The sequence below is a fragment of the Crinia signifera genome, chromosome 5 (genome assembly GCF_055691185.1).
Source record: "Crinia signifera chromosome 5, ASM5569118v1, whole genome shotgun sequence".
Lineage (NCBI taxonomy): Eukaryota > Metazoa > Chordata > Amphibia > Anura > Myobatrachidae > Crinia > Crinia signifera.
Genome location: NC_139221.1, coordinates 46,291,822 through 46,302,816, shown reverse-complemented (window position 1 = coordinate 46,302,816; position 10,995 = coordinate 46,291,822). Strand labels below are relative to the sequence as shown.

The 10,995-nt window shown below is 46.0% G+C and overlaps 1 protein-coding gene across 1 annotated transcript; it reads left to right on the top strand.

Moving 5' to 3' along the window:
* Nucleotides 1-9: 9 nt before the first annotated feature.
* PFDN4 (prefoldin subunit 4) lies at nt 10-10,919 on the top strand. Its single transcript, XM_083187139.1, has 4 exons — nt 10-213; nt 373-480; nt 1,872-2,009; nt 10,711-10,919. Exons 1-4 carry the CDS (start codon nt 184-186, stop codon nt 10,840-10,842), a joined length of 408 nt encoding a protein of 135 aa, XP_083043265.1. The 5' UTR covers nt 10-183; the 3' UTR covers nt 10,843-10,919.
* The last annotated feature ends 76 nt before the right edge of the window (nt 10,920-10,995 follow it).

Below are 10,995 nucleotides of genomic sequence, written 5' to 3'. Positions count from 1 at the left end.
TACGGGAGACGGGAGGGGGCAGCAGAGGAAGGAGGAGGAGGAAGGCCAGCTCCCTGGGTGTCTATAATACATTAGTCACGACTCACTGGTAGCAGCCAGGGTCTGACATCACAGGGTCTGCGCCCTACCATACATAGTATACAGTGCCGGGAGACGGCGGGGAACAGCGCGGCAGGGGCAGTGATGGCTACGCTGCAGTGCCGGGCGGCGGGGGTGAGTGTCGGGGAGAGCGGCCCCGCACCGCAGTGATCCATACAGTGTACATTGTGCATACCTCCCAGCATGACCCTCTCCAGGAGGGACACCATGCTTACTGTACACTGTGTGTATATGTCCCCTGGGGTCTAACTCTCGCCTGCTCTATATTTACAGGTCGCCGAGGATGTTAACGTCACGTTTGAGGACCAGCAGAAAATTAACATCTTTGCAAGAAATACCAGCAGGATGACCGAGCTGAAGGATGAGATCGAAGTGAAAAAGGTGCTTTGTCCTCTCCCTGTGTATGTCACAGTACAGGAGATTACACTATTATTAGACTCTGTCGCAAATGAAACATGTGGTACTATGGGACTACATTTCTCAACATTTGCATTGCTAGTTAGGGGCCTGACATGACATACAGTTGCTAAGGCCCCAAACATGCCCAGCCTGCACCTGGCTTTGCAGCTTGGCTTCGCAGTCATGTCCAAGCGCTTAGCTATGATGAGAAGCGCTCGCACTTTTGCAATGTACTCACATTGTGGGGAGGGATCTGGTAAGCTGGATTCCCCGCAGTCTAGCGTCAGCAGTTGTACTTTGGTGACATTTTGCAAAACTACAACTGGGTCTGCATCAGGCCCTAGGTGCAATAGTGCCCACAATTGCAGTAAACTGTGCAGTTCTAGCTACAGCCTTCATCCAGAAGTCTATCCCAGTGATGTGCTGAAAGTGGTAGCGGGTCTAATGTGCAGGCATATGTGGGGAAACCCCATTTAAGAAGGATCGCCTATACAATGAGATCTGGGTGGAATATTACCTCCCAGGATCGCATTGTAATGTGCAAGCAAATCACTGGGATTTACCTTTCTGTACTCCCTCCCTGCTATGCCCTCAGCCAGGTACCAGGTGGTCTGCCGACAGTGTGGCCTGTATCTCATAGGCTACAATGGGCTACCGCCATCCCAGAATGGTGGTATCCCTGGACCCGATGCTGCCCGATATTGATACATCAGGCAGCATCACCTCCCCCAAGAAACCTATGGGGAAGCTGCTACAAGTGAAGCAAGAGGAATCACAGCAGGAATCCTTCCATCTTGCGTTCGAGGGATACTTAATATTTGCGGCTTTACCCTGAAAACTGGTGTTTTCGGGGTATTGACCACAAATTTTAAATGATAAATGGACCCCACTGCAAGCTTATTATGTGATCTGTATCCCATAAGCAAATGCCATATTCAACAACCATGAGCAGTATACTGGTTAATCTGACAGTATTGCATCCTCCATAGAAACCTATTGGGGGTGACAGCTGCAGGTGAAATCAGATTTGATGCTGTCCCTCCCATACATTTCTGTCAGTGGTTCCCAACCTCAATCCTCAAGTACCCCAGACAGTTTACGTTTTCCAGGTCCCCCTGCAGATCCACTAATTCACTGACACATTTTAAAAGCATGTACTGTTGTTGGTACTTGAGGACTAAGGTAGGGAACCACTGATTTGATGATCCTAAATACTTGTACACACACTCACACATTGAACACATGTTGTGGGAGAATAAGTAGAAAATATTATTTGATAAATGGGCCCCTAGAAGTGATACAACTGGCAGCTGTATTCATCATTGACAAATGTAGTAAAATAACATGGACTTCCTTGTGAAATGTCCCCACAGAAAGAGCTTCAGAACCTGGAAGATGCCTGTGATGACATCATGATGTTAGAAGATGCCCAGCTTATTCCTTATCAAATTGGCGACGTCTTTATAAGTCATTCCCAGGAGGAAACTCAGGAGATGCTGGAAGCTGCAAAGGTTGGTATCTTGTGGAGGAAGACGGGAAGTGTTCATAGTATGCAGAAGCATTTATTCAGTGTCATTATTAATCATCAAAACACATGTAGAGGTCCTTAAGCGTTATGCAGTTCCTGTGTGTATGCGTTTCCTTGTGTTGTATGATATCGCCCAGGCATTATGGAGTTGATCTTTCCTGGTTCATTTGTCTTCAAAGAATACCGTATTGTCCTGCTTACCTGCTGCCTGTCACATTTCTCTTTCAATGGTCCTGGTGACACAGCTCAACACTGGGATGTAGGAGGGTCCGAAGGAGCCAGGCACCTATCCTAAAGCTTTAGAGGGTAGGCTCCTCCCCTACTGCATCCCTGGACTCTTCAGTTCGTGTTAGGTGCCCACTGGAGTGGGTGCTATTCTAAAGGGCTGCAGGAGCAGCCGAAGAATTAGAGTAGTTAGGGGATTTTTATTGTTTTATTAACTTTCACCCTAGCTAGGTAGGCACAGTGTGAGGATTCTCATAGTGAATCCTCACACTGCTTGCGCAGCAGGAGCTGACAGAAGCGCGTCCTGTCAGCTCACTGTGCACAGGGGAGACACTGTCTGGTCCCCCTGTGCAGCGCTTATAGCCTTTTCTAAAAGGCTGCCTGGGCTCCGGAGTACCCTGAAACCGGCTCCACGTTTAGGTGGGGATCATGGGGGACAGGCGCTCCGTGATGGCGGCGGCCATTTTATGCGGAGCTTACACGCTGAGCTCCTAGATGAGAGGACAGCAGCGTTGTGACAGGCATGTTCCAAGTGATCCCCATTTGAGGGGGAGACACTGGAACTAGGAAATCCTACCTAAGTAGCGGCTTGCTGGGGGTGGTTGGCGCCAAAAGGTCACGGACCCCGCAGCAGCAGGGACCTGTGGTCTCTTCCTTCACTCTGACTTTGGCGCCTTTCAGAACGCTTGCAGCGGAGCTGAGCTGGCTTACTGATCCTGGCAGAGTGACTTGGATTTCCTGGGCATCGCTTCCCCGCAGTTGAAACCAACAGACAGATAAGTGATTGGGTGCATTGCCTCTGTATAAACGCTTGTACATTGTTTGCACTGTGTATACTGATAGATATACATTTATCACTTGCATCATGTCTGAGCATCAGGCTGTGGTTTTGGGGGAGGGAGCCCTTAATGCACTGAGCGCGTGCAATGTTTGCACACAAAAGTTTGTCCCTGAGCAGATGGCCAAGGGGGGCTTATGTATTACTTGCGCTGATGTGAGACCCATGGGCAGTGATCCCCATAGGGCAGAGCATATGGAACCTGCGTGGGCCAGGGCCCTAGGCAGGTCAGTAAACGCTTTGGTGCAGCTTTTGGACAGGCAGAGTGATGGGCTGGTAGAATCACAGAGACCTATGCCATCATCTCAGCAGTCGTCTGGCTCCTTGCCTCTTACCCAGGCAGATCCTGCACTTATCCAGGTGATGCAGGATACTGCAAAAGGGATTAACAGGTTCAGTGAAATGCTGGACAAAATGGATGAAAATGTGGCAGGGACCCCTAGAAGGTCTTATGCTTTAACTACTGTGGTAGATGAAGAGGAAGGAGAGTATACTGACATCCCCTGGGATCAGGGTGATGATTTGGAAGAGAACTCTGCTGCTGGTATAGAGGATCTCATTGTAGCTGTGAAGCAGGCTTTAAAGCTGACTGTGGAGGATAAGACTCCTGTTAAAGGTGTTTTTAAGCGACAGCGGAAGGAGGCTGTTACTTTTCCTTCAGATGAGGGGTTACAGGAATTGTTAGAAGGGGCTTGGAAAACTCCTGATAAGAGGCTTCAGATGCCAAAACGATTCCTAAATCTGTACCCCATGCCAGAGTCTCATGCGGAGCTCTGGGAAAGGGTCCCAGTTGTGGACGCTTCAGTGGCACGTTTGTCCAAGGCTACTGTATTACCAGTACAGGGCGGTGCAGCTTTTAAAGATTCTGTGGATAAAAAGCTGGAGGGAAACCTCAAGGCTATCTTTGAAGGGGTGGGGTTTACCTTACGACCCCTTATTGCTTCAGCCTGGGTTTCTAAGGCCATGATAGAGTGGGCTGGTGAATTATGCACCATGCTGCAGGCTGACCCGAGTGCATTACTGCTTGCAGAAAAGATTAAGGCAGCAGCAGAATATGCAGTTGAAGCAGAGGAGGAAGCTATTAAAATGGCAACCCGAGTGTCCACAGTCTCCATTAATGCCAGGAGAGTGCTTTGGCTTAAAGCCTGGGAAGCAGACAATGAGTCCAAGAAGGCTCTGGAAACATTAGCCTTCAAAGGAAAGGTACTCTTTGGTACCGAATTAGAGGAGATTATAAAACAGGCCACAGGCGGCAAAAGTACATTCCTGCCGGCCTCCTCAGCAAAGCAGACATCCAGATTTTCTGCTTTTAAGCCGTCCTTTCGGCCCTCCCCTAGAGGTGGTGCGTCCTTTCGAGGACAGTCTTTCTTTCAGGGGAAGGTTTCAGCCCTCTAGAGGCAAGACACAAAAGTCAAAATTTGGCTCTTTTCACAAGAAGCCTGCCAATAAAGGAGAGGATAAACCCTCTGCATGACTGTCAGGGGCTTTGCCCGACAGTGACAAAAGTGGGCGGGCGTCTCACACTCTTCAGGGACGCTTGGGCTTCTCTAGACCAGGATGCCTGGGTGCTAGACATCATAACACAGGGTTACAAAATCCCTTTCAGAGGGCCACCTCCGAAGAGGTTCATTCCCACATCCTTACCAAAGGAGGCACGGCTGCGTACAGCTCTTGTGAGAGCAGCGCACTCCCTTTTGGAAAAAGGGGTGGTGACACTAGTCCCCAAGACAGAGTGGAAGAAAGGCTTTTACTCCACGCTGTTCCTGGTGCCCAAACCAGACGGGTCTTTCAGACCAATACTAAATTTGAAGTCTCTAAATGTTCATTTATGGGTAGACCATTTCAAAATGGAGTCTCTACGGTCAGTACTCCTGAGTCTGGACCAGGGAGAATTTTTGGCGTCCATGGATGTCCAGGACGCATATTTGCACGTTCCTATACACCCGGAGCATCAGACCTTGTTGAGGTTTGCCATAGGAGACCTGCATTTACAATTCCGGGCGTTACCCTTTGGGCTAGCAACCGCGCCAAGGGTATTCACAAAGATAATGTCAGTAATGGCGGCGGTGCTGAGGCTCAGGGGAATCACAGTAATACCCTATTTGGACGATCTCCTGTTCAAAGCAGAGTCAGCAGCCATGCTGCAGAGTCACTTGGCAGAGGCCATCAGTTTTTTGCAGACTCACGGCTGGATTTTAAATTTGCAAAAATCTCAGTTGGTACCGTCACAAAGGCTCCAATTCTTGGGAGTCATACTGGACACCCATCTTCATCGGGTATTCCTCCCGGAGGTAAAGGCCAGGGATCTGGTCACCCTAGTCCAGGAGATTCTCAGGGCTCAGAGCATTTCAGTATGGAGGTGCCTCAAGCTCCTGGGGAAGATGGTGGCGTCATTCGAGACGCTTCAATTTGCCAGGTTCCACTCTCATTTTGTCAGCTTGGTCAGGAGACACTTTGACCATGAAATCCGAGATGATAGTGCTGTCTTCGGACACCCGAGAATCCTTGAAATGGTGGACAGAAGTAGATTCCCTTCAGTGGGGTCGGTCATTACAGACCTGGGACTGGTTGATAGTAACTACCGACGCCAGTCTCAGGGGCTGGGGGGCAATAGTCCTGGATCTCAGGCTTCAGGGCCTGTGGACGGCAGAGGAATCAGCGTTACCAATCAACATCTTGGAGCTGAGAGCTGTCTGGAAAGTCATTTCCTTGGCGGGAGACAGGTTACAGAACCTCCCTTTGAGGATTCAGACCGACAATGCCACAGCTGTGGCGTATCTGAATCACCAGGGAGGTACACGCAGCAAATTGGCCATGTGGGAGGTGTCCAGAATCTTCCTATGGGCGGAACAGAATGTTCCAGCTGTATCGGCTATATTCATCCCAGGAATAGAGAATATAGAAGCCGACTTCCTGAGCAGGGAGGAGCTCAAGGAAGGGGAATGGAGCTTACACCCTCAGGGTTTCACCAAATCACTTCGATGTGGGGAACTCCGGATGTGGACCTGATGGCATCCAGGATCAACCGTCAAGTGCCCAGGTTCTATGCCAGAACAAGGGATCCACTAGCGGAGGCAGTGGATGCCATGACTATTCACTGGCAGGGAGATCTCCTTTATGCATTCCCACCAGTACCAATGTTACCGAGACTTCTGAAGAAAATACAGGGGCAGAAGGTTCCAGTGATCTTAGTGGCCCCGGATTGGCCAAGGAGATCCTGGTACTCGAGGCTTCAGAGGTTGTCTGTGGACTCATGGCGTCTACCTCTGAGACCAGACCTTCTAAGACAAGGCCCATTCAATCACCTGGATTCAGATCGATTGATTTTGACGGCCTGGCTATTGAAACCACCATCTTGAAAAGAAAAGGGTTTTCTGAGGCAGTAGTACAGACTATGATAAAAGCCAGAAAAGCTGTATCTTCGGCAAATTATTATAGAGTCTGGAAGACTTACATTCGATGGTGTGAGAGAAGAAAGGCTCATACATCTCATTTTAAGCTATCAAGAATGATGGAATTCTTACAAGATGGTTTTTCATCGGGCCTAAGCCTTCAGTCACTGAAGGTGCAGATTTCGGCCTTGTCCATCTATTTCCAGAAAAAGATAGCCATTTTGCCGGAAATTCAAACCTTTTTACAAGGAGTATCCAGGTTGAAACCTCCATACAAGCAACCAGTAGCACCTTGGGATCTATCACTGGTTTTGGAATGCCTTCAAAAGGCACCTTTTGAACCTTTAAGGTCGGCTGACTTTAAGTTTCTCACGTGGAAGCTAGTGTTTTTGTTAGCAGTAGCATCTGCTAAAAGAGTTTCAGAATTGGGAGCTTTATCATGTAAATCTCCCTTCTTAATTTTTCATGATGACAGGGCTGTTTTAAGAACAGTGCCTCAGTTTTTACCGAAGGTGGTATCTACCTTCCATTTAAATCAGGAGATAGTTCTACCTGTGTTTCAACCCCCAGAGGGTTCTAAGAAAAGGGACAAGTTGAGAACTTTGGATGTTGTGCGTGCCTTACGCATATATGTGGACAGAGTGAAGAGTGTCAGGAAGACTGACACATTGTTGGTATTGTATGACGTACACAAGATTGGTTGGCCTGCATCTAAGCAGACTATTGCTAGGTGGTTGCGGTCTGTGATAGCCTTTGCATACACCAAAGTGGGTAGACCAGTACCGGCCAAAATAAATGCGCATACCACCAGGTCAGTTGCCACCTCTTGGGCGGTTCGACATGGGGCCACAGCTGAGCAGGTTTGCAGAGCTGCCACTTGGTCATCTGTTCACACATTTGCCAAATTCTATAGATTCCATGAGTTCGCGTCGGAGGACGCATCATTCGGGCGAGCAGTGCTGAGAGCTGCAGACCTGAGCGTACCCTCCCAAAGGACCGGCTCTGGAACGTCCCAGTGTTGAGCTGTGTCACCAGGACCATTGAAAGAGAAAAAGGGATTTTTGTAAGAACTTACCGTTCGAATCCCTTTCTCTGATATGGTCCTGGTGACACAGCGATCCCTCCCTTACGCTCAGTAAGTATGCCAGAAGTTTCATGATGTTCATGTTAAAATGGTTAAAAGTTAACAGTTTTCTGTTATAAAATGTGCATATAATATGTGCAGGCGTTTGTACTGAGTTAATGTATTCCAGTGGCTTTGAAAGATGAACTGAAGAGTCCAGGGATGCAGTAGGGGAGGAGCCTACCCTCTAAAGCTTTAGGATAGGTGCCTGGCTCCTTCGGACCCTCCTACATCCCAGTGTTGAGCTGTGTCACCAGGACCATATCAGAGAAAGGGATTCGAACGGTAAGTTCTTACAAAAATCCCTTTATACACTAAAGGGTCATGTTATAAATGGTAGAAAATGTCTAGGTCGACACATTGACAAAAGGTCGACATGAGTTTTTCACTATTTTTGGTGTCTGTCAACATGGACACCGTATAAGTGTGTGACTTCTGCACTTTTCATGCTTCAGGCACACTATTATATTCCCACTCTATATGAAAACTAGTCAAGTTCCCAACCCTGCTCTTCACTGGGGTCAGACTGAGACCCGGAGTTTTTCCAGCTTTATAAAACCAGGCATTTTCCCAGGTCGTCAGTAAAAAAAGGGTATTATTCTTTGTATTGGAAATCTGCTTTACTGCTGACTCGTTCTCAGAGTATGCGTATCTGAATAAACCTGTTTTAGTTCTAGCGATAGACCTACATATACCAGCACTGACTGAAACATTTAACATGAAGGCTTTATCTGAGGAAGGTGTTACCAAGGATAGAGGAAAATAAAAACTGCTCTGACATGATGGTCAATGCCAAAATTCCATTGGCTTCATTTTCCAAAGACTTTTACAATATCAACCGGTGTCTCTAATAGGCCCCATACATCAGCAATCACAATTAATGGATTTTCAGATATAGGGATTTTTTGGCCAGATAAATGGATTTTACAATCTATCTGCCCACACATTACAGATTTATTTCAGTGATCGGCAGATTTTTCCATCTAAAGATTGCATCTTCATATCTGGAAATTGCCCCAATCGATTGTCATTTCAGCTGTTCATAATGTAAATAGATGAAGAAGACGAATTGGGAATGCCCACACATATAAAAAAGATCTGCAGATGATAATACCAGATTATTAAGCATGTTTAAAAACCTGATTAAGCAATCGATTGGCGATTTTGATTGGGATTGCCAAAAGGGGGAGCCCACACATCTAAAGTTAATTGTGGTAATCCTCTCCATATCTGAAAATTGTCACAATTAATTGCTGATGTATGGGGCCCTTAAGAAAGCCATGGTCATAGAAAATACTTACTGAATTTAGGCTGTGGGATGAGGTTAGTTGCCCGTGGTAATTTACAATTGCCAGTGATGCTAGCAGTCATCTAGGATTTTTTTTTTTTCTGCCCTGGGCAAAAATTTGGGTTTATTGAATTAATTGAATCAGACAAAAATCATGAAAAGAAAAAAAAAAAAACACATGCATCTCTTATTTCTCTTGAAATATTATCGGGGCTATTGACTATGCCCCTCCTCTCACTTCCTTTCTGTTCTTATTCGCACCCTGACTATTTTTTTCTCAGTTCCTAATTTTTTTTTTCAACTTCCCAACCATTCCCATACTTTCCTTATACCATCTTATAAGTTGCATCAATATACGGTAGAAGCAATACAAATGTTTATACTATTTGGAAATGTACTTTATTTTAGGGATGGCCATCGTTGCCATTGCCATCGATGGCAATTCTGCAACTGACCATCGATTAGTGCTAAACTATGCTATGGATGACCATCGATATTTTTACATATCGATGGTCATCCATTGTGTTCGATTGATTGGTCTGTGGGGCAATTAAAACATGGGGGCTGGGCTTTGTGGGTGTCAGGGGCGGAGCTATGCTCCGTGTCCCGGCACTTTGAAAAAAAAAAAAAAAGGCAAAACATCGTTTTGCTGTTCCATCGATGGATGGAAATCATCTGGTTCTCCCCCATCGATGGCTAAAGTATTCGACATCGGCCATGAACCATTGATGATTTAGAATCATCGATGGCCATCCCTGCTTTATTTTCTATGCTTGTGACAGCATTGCATGCCGACCTTGTTCTCTATTGCATTGTACACAGACTCACACTCTGTTCACCTGGAATTACCAGTTAATAACCATTCTACTAAAAGGTGAACTCCAACTTTGCAGAATGCTTTTATGTCAGATGTGTTTTCTTTTGTTGCTTAGCAGATAAGATACTTTCCATACATTAGATAACTGTACCTACCCTGCAGATCTGTTGCATCTAAGGACAATGATAAACTGCAAATAAGCTGAACAATAGATTACTATGAAGGGGAAGGCTCCATATACTCTTTTATGGACAGTTCACCATGAGGTACTAACCGAACCTTACATGATGCAGGGTAGAAAAACATTGCACCAAATGTAATGGGTGGGAGAATCAGAAAAGTGAGAGATTTTGGGAGCGCTTTCCCTCTTGTTTTTAAAGCGGCAATCAATTACATGGCAAAATCCATCTGGTTTATCAGTGTAAATGATTGCTGCTTTAAAAGAAATGTGAAAACCTTTCTCAAACTCTCCCTTTCTGATTCTCACACCCTTTCTGATTCTCACACCCTATTACATTTGGACCATTGTTTCCTATGTATGCCTCGCATAGCTTGGAGCATAAATAAGCAAAATCCTGTTGATTTCTCACTTTTATTAACTCCTATAGGTGTGTACACACTGTACAAGCGATATATCTGTGAACGGCGGCGTCCACAGATATATCGTGTCAGATGTGCAACACAGCCTATGCCCGATTTATATCTGAAGATCTAGGCGCATCCTGCTGTTTTTATGGGCGATCCACCGACTGCCCTTACAGCTGCCCGGGAGCTGCTGGTGATTGTTGGCTCAGTGGGCAAGCGCATGCAAATGTATGGAGAACACACTGCCCAATTGTTCTGTAGATATATCTGCAGATTTATCTACCAGTGGTTCCCCAGCTCTACACCTTTTAAGATCTGGAAGATTATGGTATCTGATTGGCTGTCCATAGCAACATCCCATCTAAGTAAATTAAGCGGTGTGTGTTAACATTTTATTTTCTTTCTTTCTATACCAGAAAGAATTGGAGGAAGAAATAAAATCTTTGCAGTCGAAAGTAGAATCTATACTTCGAGTTCTTGCAGATCTGAAAGTGCATCTTTACGCCAAGTTTGGAAACAATATCAACCTGGAGGCAGATGAGAGCTAAATAAAGTGTTTTTTTTTTTTTTCTTTTATTTATTCCTCTTTTATTGATCATACACAAATAAAAAAAGAATAGCTGATCTTCTTGTGTCTGTGGGATTGTATGACTAGTGCTTCTGCCTAAAAGCTTGTTACAGGTTGAGTATCCCTTATCCAA

Excerpts from the sequence above, each read along its gene's own strand:
- PFDN4 (XM_083187139.1), top strand. The coding sequence starts at position 184 with ATGGCTACGCTGCAGTGCCGGGCGGCGGGG. Across the intron at positions 214-372 it reads TGCAGTGCCGGGCGGCGGGG|GTCGCCGAGGATGTTAACGT; the intron begins GTGAGTGTCGGG and ends CTATATTTACAG. Across the intron at positions 481-1,871 it reads ATGAGATCGAAGTGAAAAAG|AAAGAGCTTCAGAACCTGGA; the intron begins GTGCTTTGTCCT and ends ATGTCCCCACAG.